At 38.2% G+C, this 21,791-nt stretch overlaps 1 protein-coding gene across 1 annotated transcript; it reads left to right on the top strand.

Annotated features, from left to right (window-relative positions):
- Window positions 1–6,573: 6,573 nt before the first annotated feature.
- Window positions 6,574–13,933, top strand: LOC123963706 (protein phosphatase 1D-like). Its single transcript, XM_046040724.1, has 7 exons — window positions 6,574–7,227; window positions 8,835–9,063; window positions 9,155–9,279; window positions 9,385–9,566; window positions 9,832–10,059; window positions 10,432–10,519; window positions 11,788–13,933. Exons 1-6 carry the CDS (start codon window positions 6,705–6,707, stop codon window positions 10,513–10,515), a joined length of 1,371 nt encoding a protein of 456 aa, XP_045896680.1. The 5' UTR covers window positions 6,574–6,704; the 3' UTR covers window positions 10,516–10,519; window positions 11,788–13,933.
- Window positions 13,934–21,791: the final 7,858 nt, after the last annotated feature.

Raw genomic sequence — 21,791 nt, 5'->3', positions numbered from 1 at the left:
ATATATTGAATCAAAGTCTGAATATAGTGAATTAAAGTCTGATTATATGGAATGGAAGTCTGAACATATGGAATGAAAGTCTGATTATATTGAATGAAAGTCTGAATATATTAAATCAAAGTCTGAATATATTGAATCAAAGTATGAATATATTGAATCAAAGTTTGAATGAAAGTCTGAATATATGGAATGAAAGTCTGAATATTTGGAATGAAAGTCTGAATATATGAAATGGAAGTCTGAATATATGGAATGAAAGTCTGAATATTTGGAATGAAAGTCTGAATATATGAAATGGAAGTCTGAATATTTGGAATGGAAGTCTGAATATTTGGAATTAAAGTCTGAATATATTGAATAAAAGTCTGAATATATTGAATCAAAGTCTGAATATATGGAATGAAAATCTGAATATATGGAATGGAAGTCTGAATATATGGAATGAAAGTCTGATTATATTGAATGAAGTCTGAATATATTGAATCAAAGTCTGAATATATGTAATGGAAGTCTGAATATATGTAATGAAAGTCTGAATATATTGAATAAAGTCTGAATATATTGAATAAAGTCTGAATATATTGAATGAAGTCTGAATATATTGAATCAAAGTCTGAATATATTGAATCAAAGTCTGAATATAGTGAATTAAAGTCTGATTATATGGAATGGAAGTCTGAACATATGGAATGAAAGTCTGATTATATTGAATGAAAGTCTGAATATATTAAATCAAAGTCTGAATATATTGAATCAAAGTATGAATATATTGAATCAAAGTTTGAATGAAAGTCTGAATATATGGAATGAAAGTCTGAATATTTGGAATGAAAGTCTGAATATATGAAATGGAAGTCTGAATATATGGAATGAAAGTCTGAATATTTGGAATGAAAGTCTGAATATATGAAATGGAAGTCTGAATATTTGGAATGGAAGTCTGAATATTTGGAATTAAAGTCTGAATATATTGAATAAAAGTCTGAATATATTGAATCAAAGTCTGAATATATGGAATGAAAATCTGAATATATGGAATGGAAGTCTGAATATATGGAATGAAAGTCTGATTATATTGAATGAAGTCTGAATATATTGAATCAAAGTCTGAATATATTGAATCAAAGTCTGAATATATGGAATGAAAATCTGAATATATGGAATGGAAGTCTGAATATATGAATTGAAAGTCTGAATGTATTGAATAAAGTCTGAATATATTGAATCAAAGTCTGAATATATGTAATGGAAGTCTGAATATATTGAATAAAGTCTGAATATATTGAATCAAAGTCTGAATATATGTAATGAAAGTCTGAATATATTGAATAAAGTCTGAATATATTGAATAAAGTCTGAATATATTGAATGAAGTCTGAATATATTGAATCAAAGTCTGAATATATTGAATCAAAGTCTGAATATAGTGAATTAAAGTCTGATTATATGGAATGGAAGTCTGAACATATGGAATGAAAGTCTGATTATATTGAATGAAGTCTGAAAATATTGAATCAAAGTCTGAATATATTAAATCAAAGTCTGAATATATTGAATCAAAGTATGAATATATTGAATGAAAGTTTGAATGAAAGTCTGAACATATGGAATGAAAGTCTGAATATTTGGAATGAAAGTCTGAATATATGAAATGGAAGTCTGAATATTTGGAATGGAAGTCTGAATATTTGGAATGGAAGTCTGAATATTTGGAATGGAAGTCTGAATATATGAAATGGAAGTCTGAATATTTGGAATGGAAGTCTGAATATTTGGAATGGAAGTCTGAATATTTGGAATGGAAGTCTGAATATATTGAATTAAAGTCTGAATATATTGAATCAAAGTCTGAATATATTGAATCAAAGTCTGAATATATGGAATGAAAATCTGAATATATGGAATGGAAGTCTGAATATATGGAATGAAAGTCTGATTATATTGAATGAAGTCTGAATATATTGAATCAAAGTCTGAATATATGAAATGGAAGTCTGAATATTTGGAATGGAAGTCTGAATATTTGGAATGGAAGTCTGAATATTTGGAATGGAAGTCTGAATATATGAAATGGAAGTCTGAATATTTGGAATGGAAGTCTGAATATTTGGAATGGAAGTCTGAATATTTGGAATGGAAGTCTGAATATATGAAATGGAAGTCTGAATATTTGGAATGGAAGTCTGAATATTTGGAATGGAAGTCTGAATATTTGGAATGGAAGTCTGAATATATGAAATGGAAGTCTGAATATTTGGAATGGAAGTCTGAATATTTGGAATGGAAGTCTGAATATATTGAATCAAAGTCTGAATATATGGAATGAAAATCTGAATATATGGAATGGAAGTCTGAATATATGGAATGAAAGTCTGATTATATTGAATGAAGTCTGAATATATTGAATCAAAGTCTGAATATATGGAATGAAAGTTTGAATATTTGGAATGAAAGTCTGAATATATTGAATGAAAGTCATCTTGTGTTTTCGGTGTGACGTGTGACACTGTGACACAGAGAATCAGCAAGAAAGTGTCCAGTGTCAGCAATTTTGAGAAATTAAGAGATTATAAACACACTGGCGAATGCATATACGAGCCAAAATACTGGAAACCATGTCCTCACAGGCTGCAGGTTATTGCGTGATTTAAGCTTTTTAGAGCTTTTTTTGTGACTTGGGTGTTTAAAAGGTTAGTTCGGATCCGAACTAACTTAAGCTGTTGTGGGGGGCACCTGTGAGGTTGAAGGCTTGTTTCTGTTTGCCTGATAAACGGGAACTGCCTGGCCTGGGAGGTTTCCTGCATTCGGTCTTCCACAATGAAAGAGAAAAAATTACTTCATCTGGATAACGCTATGGATGGATATAGTTCCCAGTATTTTGGCTCATACGTACATGCATTTGCTAGTGTTTGTAATCTCTTCATTGCTCCAAATGGCTGACGCTAGATTTCTTGTGACACTAGATTTCTTGTTGATTCGCTCATAGTGTCACACCATCCATACGGATTAATCTCATCAAAAACACAAGGTGGCGCCAGTGCTTTAATGACGTCAGATTTCATTCCATATATTCAGACTTCCATTCAATATATTCAGACTTCCATTCCATATATTCAGACTTCCATTCAATATATTCAGACTTCCATTCAATATATTCAGACAAGCAAACTTCATATATATATATATATATATTTTCCTTAATGGCATGCCATAATATAGATAGATAGATAGATAGATAGATAGATAGATAGATAGATAGATAAAAAATTTTATACGTAGGTCCAATGTAAACTGTGATTAGTTTCCCATGCCAATAAAGCCCCATCCATCCATCGTCAACCGCTTATCCTGTGTACAGGGTCGCGGGGGGCTGGAGCCAATCCCAGCTGACATCGGGCGAAAGGCGTAATACACCCTGGACAGGTCGCCAGTCCATCGCAGGGCCCAATAAAGCCCCACTAAGTTTAATTAAAATACATTGATGAAAATGTCGAGGTAGAAATGCGTCACATGCGTAGTTCATTTGATCGATTGCTCCCAGCTCATAACCTCTGTGAAAGTGTTGGCAATGGACATTTTCCTGAAGTGTCTTCTCTCTGTTCAGAAGTAAGAGATTTGGGTTGAGGTCTAAGAAACCTGCTAACCCTTGGTTTAAGTCTCTATATGCCCTTTTCCACTATTGGTCTATGTCTTTATATTTGTTTTTTTAGCTGTATGGTGACCTGTCACATAAACTTATGGCCAGCCTGAGGTTGACTGAGGTTCAAATATAATTTATTTATCCTGGACAACTTGTACCCTCACCAATTACTCATTACACTTTGACTATACTGTATGTCAATAAGGAAAATTCTGTCAACAAGATGGCTTTCTCTCTCTCACACACACACACAAACACACACACACACACCTACACAAAGTTTAACTATGATCTTTTCATGTCAAAAGATGACCAATGGTTAAATTACCATACATTTATATGGTAATATTTGAGTCCCGTTTCCTTTTTCTTCTTTGGTCAGGATGACTGACACTTCAGCATCTACACAGTCAGGAAGCCAAACAAAGCTATTTTTGTGGATGGACCAAGAGCTGCATGGGGAATCTGTGAGAATGCAATCCAGGTGTCATTGCCCCTTGGTAATCTCTCTCGTCTTCAGGAATTCATTTTCTCAGCAGCTTCACTTGAAAATGACATTCTGACACCATTTACATGGAAATCACTTTGCCTCTTCATCTGTAATAATGGCCTGTGTGCAGACAGGACCTCTCTGAGGGCTAGACTATTAATGAGCATAAACAGTAACGAGAGGAAAGAAAGAAGGAAATAAAAGTAAAAAAGGCAGAAAGATAGATAGAAAGAAAGAAAGTAAATGCTAAAATATGGGGTTTTCATGGTTAAAGTCAAGGTCAGAGCTTTAGGTTTAAAGGGATAAAGATAGGATGAAGACACTGAGGGAAAGTATAATGAGGAAAATTCCTATTTCTCCCCTCTAAGCATGTGTATCCTCTATCTCTTTCACTCTCCACCTCTCTCTTTCTCACACACAAGGAAGACATGTAAAGATTTCCCCTGACAGGAACAGAGAAAATCAGCAGCAAAGCACACAGCTGAGTAGGTAGGCTAGGAATCCATATAGGTCCCAATGATAAATATTTAAAGACAAGAATGTTTGTTCTTTTGGAAAGAGATTCAACTGCCATGACTGCATTTTATCTTGTAAGACCATTTCTTCTTAACATCTATCATTTCTCTGTGGTGGTCATCACTAAGCAAACCAAAGATTTGAAAATGTCTGTGAACCACAAATACCTGTGTTTGCGTAAGAAAAACAGCATTATTCCAGTGGAATCTCAACAACCATGTCGATCGAGTTCCAAACCATAGGCCTACATCACAAACATAACATCCCATACAACATCACATTTTCATAGGTATCACATATGAGATACCTTGTTGCCTGCTATCACTGTGCATATTGTGAAAATTCCTGTTTTAAACTATTTATGTTGAATTTCTAATTTGTGACAAACATAGGTAAAGTGGATAATTAAGGTTATTTGATTGGATTAACACTGCCTCCACCTGGCGTTGCTGTAGCACTACTTGATAAAGAAAGCGTGCACACACCGACTGTGCAATAATAAAACCCCTAATATTATTATTTCTTGTGAAAACTGTTGAATATTTGAGACTTGATCCATGCCCGTTTCTTCTAAAACTACACTAGACTTAGCACAATTTTCATCGAGCCCAAAAGGTATAGTCCACGGCATCACCATCCATCCATCGTCAACTGCTTATCCTGCATACAGTGTTGCGGGGGGCTGGAGCCAATCCCAGCTGGCATCGGGCAAAAGGCGGGGTACACCTGTCAATCCTAGACAAACAACCACTAAGGACAATTTAGGGTCATGTGCCTTTGGACAGCGGAAGGAAGCCAGAGCACCCAGAGAGAACATGCAAACTCCACACAGAAAGGCCGGGGCAACCAGGGTTTGAACCCATGACCTTCTTGCTGTGAGGCGACAACACTAACCACTGCACCACCACATGCATGCAAAATTAAAATTGTACTTATAAAGCAACATGTAAGCCTACGGTGTTAAGGGAATTCTTCATATTGCAAATTTGAATGAATTAATGTGGTTTTGAGTGAATTTTTACATTCAGCAGGCTGAAACTCTTGTTGGCTTTGCAAAGATTATTTATATATTTGGGGTAACGTTACAATCAGTATTTCAAGTTGTCACAATAATGTTCATAAGGTCAGACGCTATTGAGCTACACAATGGATTTATTAATTATGTGTGCTAAAAAAAGTGTTATTTTCAGTTGAGATGAGATGTTTTACTCATAGACTGTATATACAATCACCATTACTGCCTAACTTACACTTACACCAAATTGCAAATCAAGATGGAAGTCTTTCAAGTTTTTACATAAGCTAACACAGACATTGCATTTTAACTTTAAAATATATTTCAAAGGGCAAGAAAATAAGGTCTTGCTAAAGAAAGAAACAAAGTGTTTATACTTGTTCTCTGTCAAGTATTAACGCAAGTTTACCATCATGATGCCAAACGCCATAACACCACAAAGAAAAGGTAGCAGAAGAAGTTTACCATCCCAATGGGGCTGAGTCATGGGTAGATTGAGGAGTTAGCATATACAGTCTATGGTCACAAAAGAAAAATCTTTTGTCGTTTGCTTACTTTGGATGTTGTAATGCCATTCTGTGCATAATGTGTAAAAAGAAATGCGTCAAAGGTCTCCTCGTGTCTCGAAGATTCGATATTACAGAGTTATATCATGACTTATCATCATGCAAAAGCACACAAGACAGCTGCTTGGATTTGTCTTTGACACATTAAAATGATATCATCAAGTAAGTCATGAAAAGAGCCACATTCAAGACTATTTTGCAGTTTTTTGTGGTCTGTAACGTGACCCTACATGTAATTCCAATGTATTCGAGCGTCAGTAAATGCAGCAGTCCTTCGGCGTGCCTTGCGTAGTTGCTAAGTGGATAGGCGGAAAAACAAGGGCGTCATTACGTACAGCGGGACGTCTCAGAGAAGATAAACAAAAAGGAAGGAAGCCGTCGGCCATACAATCGCGGCAAAATCGGTTCAAAAATTTAGCTTGCGAGCTACAGTTAGCAACTACATGTGCCCTTTTTAGCTTAGATAACTACTAGTAGATGTTCACAGTCATGGACGAGGCAATAGTATTTCGTATGAGTGCATTTTCGGAGCAAGGAGGGAGGAAATACATGGAGGATGTTGTCGAGATAAGAATCGAGTACGAGCCGACGCCAGTCGAAGATTATCCAAAGTCGCAAAGACATGGAGGACAGGGAAAAGCCGAGAGTGAGCCTACCAAACAGACTGAAAATGAGACACATGCTCACAACGTTGCTTCTGATTGTGGCCCAGCTTCCGCAGTGTGGGTAGAGAGTCTATCAAATGAGGACACTGACAACAACAGTGCGCCGGTATCAGACGAAAAAGTCGCAGAGCACGTAGTGAACACTCGGAAGTCTGTGGCGTTTTTTGCTGTATTTGACGGTCATGGGGGCCGAGAAGCAGCACACTTCGCAAGAGAGAATCTGTGGGATTTATTGAAAAGGCAGCGGGGGTTTTGGTCGAAGGATCATAGTGAAGTGTGTGCTGCTCTTCGGAAAGGGTTCATCGCATGTCACCATGCCATGTGGAAAGAGTTACGTAAGTCACCGAAGTTAAGATTGCTTGCAGTTTTAAAATACGTATTCATTTTTATATGTAACATTATTGCTACATATTGCTCTAAATCCGTGCTGTCACGCAGTCCACAGTGTGGATGTAGCCTGTCTCAGCAACGTTAGGCAGCAAACTGTGTCACCTGAGGCTGAATCCTACTCAGCTGGTATGATGCCCAATCCTCTGCCGACTGGCCCACCCCATAACAGATTAACACACGAGCTGTCATCTGACCATGACACAGATTTCAGAGTTGACATAAACCACACAATATAACTTTTTTTATATAATTTTAATTTGTTGGTGTTTATCTTCTGCATCACAGCTCCTGCATTTGACAGTGTAATACCATGATGGCGGCCTATTCAGTTTTAACATTGCTTTTGCTGAAGAATGTGTGTTTTAATTCACTGTCAATTTGACAGGAACATAATGCATTATCCTTTTTTATATGAGATATTCTGCAGAAAGCCTGATGTTATTATTGTGGAAGATCGTGGCTTGAGGAACATTAAGCCTAACAAACTCAGCCAGAATCTAGCTATTTTGTATCGCCAACTCTGTTCTAACGTGAACAGGCTGGTAATTCAAAACTAGCTTAAGAACTCCCCATGCGTGGCTTTTAAAACTCAGATCACATCAATACATTAAGAAGAAAACGGAGAGATCAAGAGAAAACTGTGATGTCCACAACCACAGAGAAGAACATAGCAGACATACTGGATGAAGTATTACATATTAAAGTAAAAATGGACAAAACAACAAAGTCAAAAGGGTCATTTTGGAGAGAATACTAAGATATACTAAGAGAATGTAACACTATTTAAGCCTGAGGTGAAGCCATGTCTATAAACAAGCCTCAGCAGCATGTGACTAAATTGCAGTGATGTGTTTCTGTGGTATTATGAGTTAAACCTATTTAATCCTGCTTTTATTTATGTGATAGCGATAGAGTTGGCTTGCTTTCTTTCTGTGACTGGGTCTAAACCGCTATGGGGTTAAAAAATACAAATACATCAACAATTGTTTTACTTTTAATGACCTCCTGTTGATGTTGACGCTTTGGTATAATTTAGTAGCGTGCAGATGCAGAGAACCAAAGAACCAAACAATTCCCTGTGGTTACACTTAACGTCATAGGCTAAGTAAAGTTTACTGTTTAATGTTTGTTTACATGTGTTCTGCTAATATCCAGTATCTTGTGGTAGACTTTTAAAGACCTGACTTGGGTTAGATAAAACCAGAGTGGAAATCAGACATAAGTCCAGTAAGATATTTCTACCTTACTTACTGTCTGTTTACCTTCAGTGTGCCCTCTTCACTAAGTTCATACCAGTGTTACTTTTAACAAAAGTGGTACTCAAATCATTTACCACTAAACTCTATAAGCCTTACTCACGTAGTCTTCAGTAGCCTGTATGTTGCAATTTATTGCTGTAAAATAGAACTGGTTCTATTTTAACAACAGTTTGGCATTGTGTTATAGCCTTTACTGATTCTGCCAACAGTGTTTCCCTTACAAACGTTGACCATATTTGATCAGTGAGTAGCATTAATCAATTAACTTTTTTATTTATCTGTTTCCCTTACAGCGGAGTGGCCAAAGACTATCACTGGCCTGCCCAGTACGTCAGGCACCACGGCCAGCGTGATTGTGATCCGTGGAGTTCACATGTATGTTGCCCATGTAGGGGATTCAGCAGTAGTGGTTGGAGTGAAAGAAAATGACTCTGATATCACACTCCAGGCCCTCGAAGTGACACAAGACCATAAACCTGAGCTTCCCAAAGAAAAAGAAAGGATTGAACGACTGGGTGGCAGGTGAGTTGGTGAGCAGGGCGTTTCAACATTGCTGTGCTTTTCCTGTTGAGCCTTTGTACTGATGTGTGTTGTGCTATTCTTGTGCCTGTAGTGTAATGAAGAAATCTGGGGTGAACCGTGTTGTGTGGAAGAGGCCCAGACTGACCCACAACGGCCCGGTGAGGAGGAGTACAGTCATTGACCAGATCCCCTTCCTGGCTGTGGCCCGATCCCTTGGTAAAGATGACACCCTGTTTGTTAGTGTCTGTAAACGTATACTGTATGGTAAATGGTAATTTGTAATTACTCCCAAAGTAATCATATTTTCGTATCTCCTGAAAGGTGACCTGTGGAGCTACGATTTCTATAGTGGGGAGTTTGTGGTTTCTCCGGAGCCTGATACCACCGTGATGACCCTTGACCCTAAACGGCATCGCTACATCATCCTCGGCAGTGATGGACTATGGAATATGATGCCACCCAAGAATGCTGTCAACATGTGTTACAGCCACGACAAAATGGTGGTACGTAATTCTGTAACAAGTACACCGCACCAGCTTTTTTGAGAAGTCAAAATGAATCATCTAGTGCCGAAAGTGATTTTTAGATTTATAACTTTGACAGAATAAAAAAAGTCATCAGTATTGATCAGAATGTGATTATTTAGCTTTGATTTTCATATCAGTTTGGAGCCCGGAAGTGTTGCCATTTACAGGATTGTGATATCAAAATGATTTTGTGCAATCCTTCATATTATTTCTCCTTCTGCTACTTCTTTTTGACTTCCAGGGACCAAAGGGAATGTCTTGCGCCCGCCGGCTGGGATGCACAGCCCTACTGTTTTGGAAAGAGCGGATGCTCCGTGCAGACAACACGACAGTCATTGTCTTGGCCCTACAGGAGCACGGGGGCCCGCCTATCCCTATGCATCGAGATGAGATTGTTGTTGACATGGCTACAGGAATTGACCATGTTCCATACCCAGGAACTACTTATAACACATGTGAGGTCCCAAAGGTCAGTGCTTTGTTGCATCCTCATTTTGTAATATGTCATTAGGATGAACCATGTAAGTCAGACAGGCAAATAACAGATACTTTTTTTTTAATATACAGAGTTGGTCACTGCAAGTGAAAGTACCTCAGGACCACCCTGACAATGGATGAAATATACTAAATATTTGTGTGTGTTTGTTTGTTGTTTGCCTCTCACTGTGTTGTCCTTTTATATATTCCAGTCCATTTTTTTATTGTCATTTTGTGTAATACATTCACCAGTTAAAATAATGAAGGCTTGTAGTCAAACATGGCTGTTGACTTAAGGTCATAGCAGGTTCTGTCAGTGCAGCAATGGCTTCAACGAATCACTCTTTGTTTTCGGGGCCAACAGGCGGAGCATGAGGATGACATGTTTTATGAAGAAGATGAGATATATGGAGAAGAACATGAGGGATGGCCATGCCTGGAGTGGTAGTGAGGTGACTGCTCAGTTATAAAAATGTATCACAGTGTCAGCAACATGACCCCCCAATGATTTAATTGATCTATTGCTTGAATAGCCAGGTTTGTCTTGTTGAAGCTGGTGGTAGAAATTGATTTGGATATAAAAATGACAAACTTTCTTTACAGCTGGTTAGTCCTACCTGATTGGGAGCATTGGTTACAGTGGTATTGATGTTGTACTGTTATAAGAGAGTTGTAGATCACCTATTTCTTTAATTGTGTTGCCTAGTATTTACTAAAGTCATTCATGAAAGTGAGGTAACCAATTCAGAAAACGCTGAGTAATTCAGTGTTTTCTGAATTGGTTTGTTAGGTAAAGATGGTAAACAATCATCAGAGCCACCTTGAACCTTCTTCCCATTGTAGCCAATAGAGGGAGACAGGGAAGTTGCTGGCTTATTAAATAAAGGTTTGTGCCATTTCCCAAGAGCATGTGTCTCCAGTGCAGTTTTGTTTCAGGTTGGTCCTTTTTTGTATTACAAGAAACAGAACAAAACCAGATGCAAAGATACTGAGACATTTTGAAAAGACAATTCACAGTGCCAACACTAATCACAGTGTACTGGATATCACACTCATAGTTACTTATAGTCAGAGACAATATGTATCAAGTGAGAAGACAGTAACATTTTTCATGATTTGCTTTTCATATATTACTGTGTTCCTCAATCGAATAGGTATGTGCTTTCTATACTCTTCTAAGAGGTGAGGGATTTTCATTGGAAGGAGAAGGTGACGGTTAGATTTTCATATTTTACCTATTTTGCCTCAGTAATAATTATAAACTGACCATTTATATATATTTTATTTAAAGTGAATAGATAAAAGACCTGCCTCCCATATTACCCAGCTTCAGCAGTCTTTCAGTTGAAACTTACAGATCTGTATTTAATTCCTACATTCTCTACAATCCACATTTTTACTTGATCATGCAGCACACCTCATGCTCAACCACAAGAACACATAATCCAGTATTGTTTCAAACTATTGTTTATTTCCATGATTTTAGTCTTTGTCCATTTGTAACAGCATTATCTGTTTGTCTCATTTTAATTTTAGATTGACAAATGGCAACTTGTGTTTCAAAGTTCTTTTTTTTCTTGACAGAAAAACTAAACAGAATTTGAATTTACCTGTATATTTATGAATTAATAAATGTATATTATTTACATCAGTAATTGGACTGAATGATTCATTATTAACTTTTAATTTTAATTATATGTTTTGATTTGTTTAATTTCAGCGGAGCGATGCAGTGAATGCATCCTCCCCATTCAAAGACAGTTCCACAACACTGGAGCAGGCATTTGGGCTGTATGAGGCAGCCTTCTGTGCCACTGCACAGCTCTTACCTGACGTCATCTCTGTGCGGGCCACGCTGCCCCCCTCAGATGGTTGTGTGAGTGTTTTTGAAAAGCAAGACTCGACAACCCAAATGGACTGTGCTACTTCTGCTCCTCCGTTAAAAAGGCCTCGCCGCTCTCCGCACACCCCCCCTGAACTCAGAGGTGCTCACCGTCGCCTTGGCAGGTCCTCCAACAGCAGCGTCCCCCAGAAGATGCCTCACAGCTATGTACAAAATGAACAACCAAACGATGGTCAAACTTGTGCTCAAAAGAGAGAAATAAGCTCCTCTGAGGAACACAGTATCCTGCCACCGCACCGCAACTCTGCCTTGTGCGTGTGCTGAATGTTGTCTCAAAGGAGCAGTGTCCTGAGACTAGGATAATCTGCATCATGTCATCTTTACTCATCTATCAGGTGTGCCACAGGACGATACCTAGATGTATACTTTTTATACAGAGTCTTTTGTTTTTGTAAATATGTGAGAAAACTGAGATTGTAAATGTGTTGCTGTCTTGACCTTTTAGTCTTGCTCTTCTTTCTTGCCCCCTCCTTTTTAAATTTTAGTGTTTGCGGAAATTACAAATTTTAGATCCATTAGAATCTACACAATCTATTTTAATACTTAAAAATATGTATAGTATATCCAAAAGAAGTATTTTCAAGAAGATAGATCACTACAATCTGAGGTAAACATCAGTTCACCAGAATTGTGTCACATGCAAAGAATTAACTATTTTAGACGTTTTGACTTGGTGAATGCCATGACATGGCCATTTTTCCTTGATCGGGGTTAATACCTCAGACCAGTTGTTTGCAGTCTTTCCTCTTAGATGAAGTGTGTTACTATGCCATTGTTTGATGGTTATTTTACTGTTTCATGGTGTTGAGGCGTATTGTTGGTTAGTTGTCATCTGACGACATTAGATTCTGAGTTTCAACTTCTGAAGGTGTATTATTCAGATGCAGTAGTTGCCCCTGATAGTGATAAAACTGCAGGGTACGTAACAATAGACACCATTTGACAAGCACTGATCTGAGGTCATTATGAGAGTTTACTTTAAATCTATATTATTTGTTTTGTGTCTTTACCAGTGGCTAAGTGTGTACTGGTCCCATTCGCTACTCTGCTAACTGGTGTATCTTGTGCATAGCTTGTGAGGAGATGTAAAAGGGTCAATTCACCCAAATCAAGACAAAAAATATAGAACATATTCTTTCACTTACCCTTGGGGTTTCCATCCATGTAGATCTGTGTTTTAATGAACCAACCCTTTAGATGGTACCTGGAGTGTGCTTGACCCTGGCTTGAATCTTTGTGTTTGTAGGACGTCCATTTCTTTTTTAAGTGTAGGCACTAACACCATTTTAAGAGGTCTTCCTCGTTGATCTTAAATTTTGTTCTGATCTTATACCTTAGGTACGTATGTTAAATACAGGAAGTGCCCGATACATGGTGTATATACAGTGAATAACCGTGATCGAAGCTCTTAACTTTTATTAATATGGCAGCTCAGTTACTGTTCTAGCTGATTTGTTTGCCTTTTTTTTAATTTTACATAAATGTGTCATGTTTGCCTTAGCACAAACAAGTCAGAGGTGCTTTTCACATATGTGGGACTCAAACAGGTGAAAATCTCTAAGTAAGGCTGTGGCAGCCTCAACCATGTATCATGTACCTTCAGTTCTACACCACTATCATTTTAGCATTCTCACTGTAGCACACTGAACCCGGTTGATGTTTTTCAGTTATATTACATAGCAGTTTGTTGGTTTTGTACAGTGTGTCAATATGCAATAGAAGTTTGTACAGTACATTATTATGCAAAGTTATTGGGTTTTTCAGGAGTCTGGCATGCTCGGATCTTATCCATATGTTGTGAAGTGTCCAGAGGTAATGGATGTCAATGCGCATGTGGTTTGTTTTTGCATCTGGCTTCATATCCACCTCGACCAGTTTTCACGACTAACTGTGCTTGTTACATGCTTTGAAAGTGACTGGATATACAGTGTCTGTGTGTTGTAATAAAGTTCTCATTTTCCAATTGGTGCAGTCATGTCTGGTACGGTGTCTGTGTCATCACAACAATATCCAGTCCAGTGTGTGGAACTGTTATTGTGACTACGATTAATGACCTCAGCGTGTTTCTCTTTCGTAAAGTAACTTTTTGATCAACTTTGTGAATAGAATCGCTTTTATATTGCCGTCAGTTACTGTGCAGCTTGAATGCAGAGGTAATGCTTTGTAAGTTTAACAATAACGTTATGTTCCAGTAGATGGCGACAATGTAAAAGGAATGAACAGTTGTCCCTACACCAGAGGTTTTCAAAGTGGGAGGCAGGCCTCCCCAGGTGGGCTCCAAACAGTTTCAGGGGAGGCTCAGTGAATTCAGGTGAAAAAATATTACATTAGTTATTTCATTAGTTATCAACAGGAGATCACATAGAAAATCCTAAATGTATGTGATCTGCTTCTAGAGAGAGTTCACAGAATTAGTAGTTTTGGGGATTTATTGACTCCCAGAGTCAGGAACTAAAACATGTCTTAGCCTCTTGTGTTTTAGATGGAGACTGAGTTGAAGTGACGTCAAACAGCAATATTAGGCTATCATGGCTCAACACATGAGTGTATTGGCATCAAATAACATAGGCATTCAGGAATTAAGCAAGTAAAATAAGGGAGGGTGGGGAGGCGCATTTTCCCAAGCTTTGTCTGACAGGAGCCCTACCGTCTCAGACTTTGAAAACCCCCTGCTCTACACTAACTATCCTCTTCAATTTCTTGTTGCACACAGTGTTTTGTTAATCATTTACAATAGACATGCATTCTTTTTTTTGCTCAAGGACGCATGAAATAAATTATTTTCTTTTTTCAAAAAGCAACTAAGTGGATCTTGAGTTGAGATTGTTTTGTCATCTGCTGTACCCAAGGTCAGAAATGACATGTCAAGCTCAACTTTTAAGCCAACATTGAAGACAAGTCCAGAAAGTGCTCAGAAACATAGAAAGTTAACAACCACAGTTCAATGACAACTGAGCAAAACTGACTATGGTATCGCCATGCACATACAAGACTTTCAACGTCATCAGATCGCTGCGTTGTTCACGCCAAACAACTACCTGTCTTGTTTTTGGGAATCTTGAAGCCGTTGTGGTTTGCACATTGATAGTAGGCGGTCACACATTACAAGACCTTTCACCAGGAGAAATCACAGATGACTCTGTCTGGTCTCTAAACTACTTTCTGTCACGAAAACACATGCGACATGGGAATGAGAAATGACAAGAGTGTAGGTGACAGCATGGATTGGGATATGCGGGCTGAAGGCTTGTCTGTTATGCAGAGAGAGTTGGAGGTAGGCCTAAATAAATTGTTTAAAAATTTTTAAACAGTGACTTCTCCTTTTAACCCTGTGTGGTTAGTGCAGACTAACGTCCCAACGCTATGAACTGTGGGTAATTCCCTCAGGGAAAGTCTGCAGAGATGCGGACTTACAGAAAGTGTGCATAAAGGTCTCAAAAAGTCTGCAAGAGAGCCTTCATGCGATTTGACATAGGGTAAGCTCTAAACCCTCAAGGACTTACCGGAAACGCACCTCAAAGTATGTGAGGCTGGAGCCACGGAAACTGTATCTCAGCATTTCTATGCCTGCAGTAAGGTGGGCTTTAAAACCTGATTCACATAGCCTACAGGTGAATGAAAAACATCCCAGGTAATATTTTCTTGTGATGGGATGTCCATGGGACATATACTGCACTTTAAGAACATATTTCTTTTCCTTAACGGCCTGTTTCTGAGACACCAGATCCATGATAGCAGTGTCTGGACTTGAATATTTTATTGACTGTCAGCCCAGCATCTGCTGACCTGCCTAACATGCAACATTCCCCTTTTACTGCAGACAGTCTGTCACTGTACATAAGCCAGTGGAGCGTTTTGACCTTTTTCATTTGTAAGGCTTTGGTGACTCTGTGAGTATAAGCCAGCAACTCTGTGATGTGTGCTATATTTTTAGGTACAGCAGTACTTTGAGCTAAATGCTAATGTTAGCAACATGCATGCTCATTTAGCTAATCAGCACCAAACAAAACACACTGAGGCTGGTGGAATGGAATTAGTTTTGCAGATATTTGATCATAAACCAGAGTATTGAACAAATTAAATGTTTTAACTGACAATAGTGCTTGAAGAAAAGTCAGTGATCAATTATCCCCTGAGGGGGACATGAATGTGTGGACCAAATTCCCATCCATTGTATAATTATTGAGACATTTCGCTCAAAATCACATCATGGTGGTGCTAGAGGTTCTGAGGACCACCAAAATCAATAGGATTCATCCTATAGACTACGAAAGTCTAACAGTTCATGGCAATGGCGTGGCATGGTGACCCAGTGGAGTTTGCATGGTCTCCCTGAGTCTACGTAGGTTTCCACCAGGTGCTCCGGTTTCCCCCACCATGTTAGGTTCTTCAGCCAGTGATACTGGCATAGATCTTGTTACAACCTTTTTATATACAGTCTATGGTCACAACCTGGCTCAGCAGTAAGTGACAAGAGCGGGAAACCACACACTCTGAAAATAATAGCTCTTTTAATAGATAAATTAAGCAAAATATACAATTGTAGGTGTCTGTCAGATCAGTATGTATGCAGTGTATGTGTGTAGAACACAAAGAACTAAACAAAACAGAATCAGTCGGCAGGCCAGGAGAAGAGAGAGTCAAATCATCAAGCAGGCTCCTTTATAGCCACCTGAGCCCTGCCTGTTCAGGGGCGAGTTCAGCGCAGACAAAACGTAGCAAAACGTTTTAAACTGTGGTCCCCTGAACACCCTGTTGTGTACGCAAGTGCGCTGCATTTTCCTGGCTTTTTAGCGCCGTTGTGTTTACAAACTTGTTGCAGTTGATTGGGTAACACATGAGACACGCCCAGCAAACGGGAGAAAACATACCCCGAAGCCCGTTGCAGAACGTTGCGCAAAGTTTCAAGGAAACATGCAGTTCAATCTGAAAACGTTGCAAACCGGTGCAAAACGTTTTGAGATTGAACTCGCCCCAGGTGTGTTGCATCTCACACCAGGTATCAACTCCACCCACCAATTACCTAGATTAAAGGGACAAAACACAGCATGATACGAACAACAAGAGAGGGCCCAAACCTGGGGCCGTCACAATCTAGAGTTCATGTACTGTATAGGTTTTAGATGTACATGTAGAAGTCACATAATTGGTTGTATCAACAGTTTTTCAATTACTATATTTCACTATGTATTAAATGTATTTATCACTTAAACCATGTTTACTGGGACAGTCAAGCAGATAGAGACTCATGACAAATTGTGATTAAGGAAAACTGAATAAATGAGTGGAGAAACAAATGTGTCCATAGAGGGCACGAGGTGTCACAGACCTGAAACTCAAGCTGTTCTGGCGAGTTGTGGTGGCCCAATGCCTTAGTATGATGCTTTATGTTATCTTTTTATTTAATTTGTCACCCACCTCTTCTGTTCTGCTTCCGTCTCTATAACCTATACTACAAACATTTACGTGTAGCTTCCAACCTCTCCCCTAAGAGTGTCCCATGAAATTTTGATAATTAAATTAGACTGATGTTCATCTGGGACCATCACACTCTTAGTATGGTGCAGTGAAGCTGTAAATGTGAGCGTGTCACTGTCTTTGGTGGAGCCTGTTTAACTTTTCGTTCCAGGTCTCCTGTCTCATTCTGACAGTATCTGTAGTGTTTCAACAGGCCTTTAATGGCTTGCTCTCTGCACTACTCTTGGGAGGCTCTAGAGTAAGTGTGAGAGGAGAAAGACTGATAATGGTAGATGACATGCCCTCGTTTTCTCCCCATGCTCTGACTCATAGAAGGAAGACAGGATCGGGATCAAATACTATTTTCATATTTCACTCTTGTTACATAATAGACTCAAACTTTTCCAGACTTATGGTCATCCTTCCATTATTAAAAACATTAAAGTTTCCTGTTGTTAAACTTTGCCTTTTTGATCCTGCTTTGTAGCACTGGTGTGGCATTTTGTGACAAATCATTAGCTGATAGCTGAATAGTTGCAGAATAGGGCAACACAATGGCCTCCCTTTGTGGTAGGCCATGAGGTCTGGCTCCACAAAGACTCCTCCAGACTGGATAGTCTGTGATCACATGAACCTTCCCCGTTACACAGGGCTCTTCCACAATGTGCACTTATGAACAGACAAGAGTGACTCTTTAAGACAGATGGCACCTTCACCCTTAATACAGTCATCACCTTCCCTTTCTGCTTCATGGCTTGTTCACAAAGTCCAGCACCACCTTCCACAATCTCTTTCTGTCCTCCGCATATCTCAGTCCACTCACATATTCACTTTTGATCATGGACAAAAACAGGGACACTCAACCTAATTGCCTGCAGTTAAAAGTCACTCTTTTCTGCCCAGTGCAGCACAGTAAACATAATCTGAGAAAGTGTCAGAGTGAATTTAATTTCTAACTTACGTCCAAGAAGGATCTTAACATTTCTTATATGTTACATTGTAATCTTTCCCCGCGACCCTGTACACAGGATAAGCGGTTGACGATGGATGGATGGATGGACATTGTAATCTTTTTTAATATTTGTTATCATCACCACGCGTAAGAAAGGTGTTTTATATTGTGTGGTGTGTTACAACAAAATGTATATTAGAAAACATATTCTATGTTGTACAAAAAAGTTCTGCCCTTCATTCCACTACTTCCATGCATTCACACTGAACACACAGCCTGCCCTGCACTTTCTGTTTCCCACATATGCCCCCAGAAACACAGGACGTTGATCTGCACTCTACTGAGTCATCACTTTCTCTGCCACCAATGTCTTGTTCATACCAGCACAACGGAGTTTGTTGATGCTTACCTCTGGCCCTAAGCAGCCATACATTCATACATTTTATTGACTCCGTTATCCCGTGATAAGGGGAGAACAAGAGATAACAAATGTTGTTTTCCCATGACAACAGGATACATTTCTTGTGATCTCAAGATAACAAAACCATTCTAGTACAGGAGCAAGTAAATTTGGCATTGGGTCATTTTTTTAGGATCATTTAAGAGTGATTGTCAGTGTCCCTGGTTACCTTAGTTGGTAGAGAACACAACTCTTAATCTAAGGGTTATGTGTTTGATTCCCATATTGGTTGAATGTTTTTTTTTTACCAAAATCATTATGAAGCATGAAACATGCAAGCAATAAAGCATGTGTTGGAGTGTGTGCATCCTGCTAAGTTAGCTGTACGGCTAAGTGAGTTAACTAATGGCTGTTAGCAGCAGTTATGACCTGATGTGTGATATGTGTGATGCTGCCCCCTATGCTGGTCTTCATTTTTTAGAGTATGAATTCAACAGGTGGAGATTCTTACACATGGTAGCTTTTAATCATGGTTAAGAATGTGTGCATGGACTAACACATATTTCGATAATCATTTGGATTCTCTAGTGGCGTTTAGTAGTCATGACAAATAAATAACTAAATAGGGTAAGGACAGCTGGAAAAATGACAAAACCCATAAAGGACATTTCTGCATGTATAATTGGGAATATTGATTCCTCACAGACAACTGATGCCATAAGCTGATGGTTTTTAAGTGAAATAAACAAGATATAGATGTATAGAAGCCAATAGGGAACTATATAATATAAACAATAATGTAAACTTGAAAATGTAATTCCACATAGCATTATAATTTTCCAATAAAAGTTATAAAGGTTTTTATGTCAAATAATGATAATGATAATGTCTACAGGGAGAACACACTGTTCTGTATGTCTGTCTAGGACAATTTTAAACAAATGATATTGTTGAGCATTTCTTTGTAGAGTGAAAAGTGTGTTTCTAGGATGGTGCATTCTCATTTTGAAGCTGGATTTAAAAGGTTATTGAGGTTAATTTACTTGGCTGTATTTAAGCCCTGCAGTTGTGTGCTTGTAACATCTATACATCACATGCATCAGGGTCAGGTTTAAGGTCAAAAGAGGTTCAAATATAAGGATGGTCATTAGTTACATACCAGTGTCTGGGAGAACGTTTGATCATGATGCATGTTTTGTTGTTGGTGAATTGAGGCAAGAACTAGGGTGAGCCATTAAAGTTTGGTACATCTGTAAATACTGGTAGTATAGGCATATATAGTAGTATAGCTGTGAAAACTAAGGATATTTCATGGTGAATTGTCTGACACAATAATTAACTAGCAAAGGTGACTTGCTAAGAAGTTTATGGTGTGTGAGGGGAGTAGGCCCTATGCTATTTGTAAAAGCAGTTTTGTTAACATGCAACCATGGATAATCTGGCTGTCCTTATAGGGGCTCACAGCTTTCTGACCTCCATCTGACCTATGGATTAAAGGCTCTTACCTTGATCAAACCTTTAAAACCTGGATTATAACACCACAGACAGTAATCACTATGAACCACAGGTGAGAAGTGTTATCCTGCCCACCCAAGATAAATTCAATTAAGACTTCCCTGCCCTACTTTTCTCTCCCTGTTGCGGTGGGTTTGCTAAAGCGGGGATTGGACCCAAATTCAGAAAGAAAAGGCATACAAAGTTCAATGATTTATTGCAACAGATACTGGTCCAGGTAACCATCAACACGTTTAGCAACAAATTTGTCAGTGGCTGATGAGTTTCAGGTCAGGAGTGGGTGGAGTAGGACATGTAACTGCAGGGCCGATGAGAAAAGTGGGTAGGTGTGTAGATGGATGGGGCAGTTGGGTCAGGTGAGGGAAAGGAGGGAAAGCCAAAGGACGTGGTGGACAACTTGGGCCTTTTCGAAAGTAAACCCTCGCCACTTCCACTTCCACATGGAGTGAACTCTGGTTTGAGTCACCCTCACAGCCAAATCGAGCTCCCTAACCCGCGTAGAGTATAAATACAGCGGCCAACTTTCAAAAGGAACTGCCCTCTCCCCAGCATTAATAGGATCTGACATTACCACTGCACTCACTGCTATAATACGTGTATCAAATAAACAACAGTTGTATTAAGATTCAGGTATGATGTTGAGGAAAAGTGTTTTTTTTTTCAATTATGAAACTGAAAGCATTTGTCATTTATTGTGTGTTTGTTTATGAACCAAATTATTTTGGTTAGATTCCAAAAATTTCTTTACTTTAGATATTTACGAAAAATAAATATATTCTTTTATGAAAAGATTGATATTCATTGTGAAAGAAAAGCCTAAATATTTGAACCAAAATATATCAAACATATTGAAGCATTATATAGTCTGAATAATTTAAAAAATAAGGTCAAATGACTTAACTATTTTTCTTTAATGTCTTTGTTGCTTGTTACATGATCCCCCTGTGTATCTAGTTGTGTCATGTCCTATTATTCTGTCGTTTAAAGTAAGCTATTTTGTTTTGGCTAAAGATTTCCGTAAGATGGATACGATTCAATAAAAACAACAGTTGTATTGTCTATCAGACAAGAGCATTTTTTTTATTAAAAACAATATAACTTTTGGGCTACGTTGTTAACCTGTGGATGGTGATGTTTTTTTTTAATTTTTTTTTTTGTTAAAATCCTACATGTTAACTGGCAAAGTGAATCTGTTTTTTGACCTTTATCAGAGTTTTGGGTCATTCTTATCTAACTTACTTTGATTTCAGGCTTTACAGCAAGCAAGCTGAATTCTGCTCAGACTGCTTTGAACTGAAAAATATTACATTCACAAATACAACATTTCAAATTAAATCATACATTTGCCTATATTGAATCATTATAAAGCCTATTCTGAAGAATTTAAAACATTTAAAATGTATAAAGACTTATGCTAACTTTTTATTTTTAATGTCTTTGTTGCTTGCTATGTGACTCCCCTGTGTATCTAGTTTTTCCCTGTTCTATTATTCTTTC

This window comes from Micropterus dolomieu, linkage group LG23 (genome assembly GCF_021292245.1).
Source record: "Micropterus dolomieu isolate WLL.071019.BEF.003 ecotype Adirondacks linkage group LG23, ASM2129224v1, whole genome shotgun sequence".
NCBI classification, from domain to species: domain Eukaryota; kingdom Metazoa; phylum Chordata; class Actinopteri; order Centrarchiformes; family Centrarchidae; genus Micropterus; species Micropterus dolomieu.
This window is presented reverse-complemented; position numbering and strand designations above follow the sequence as displayed.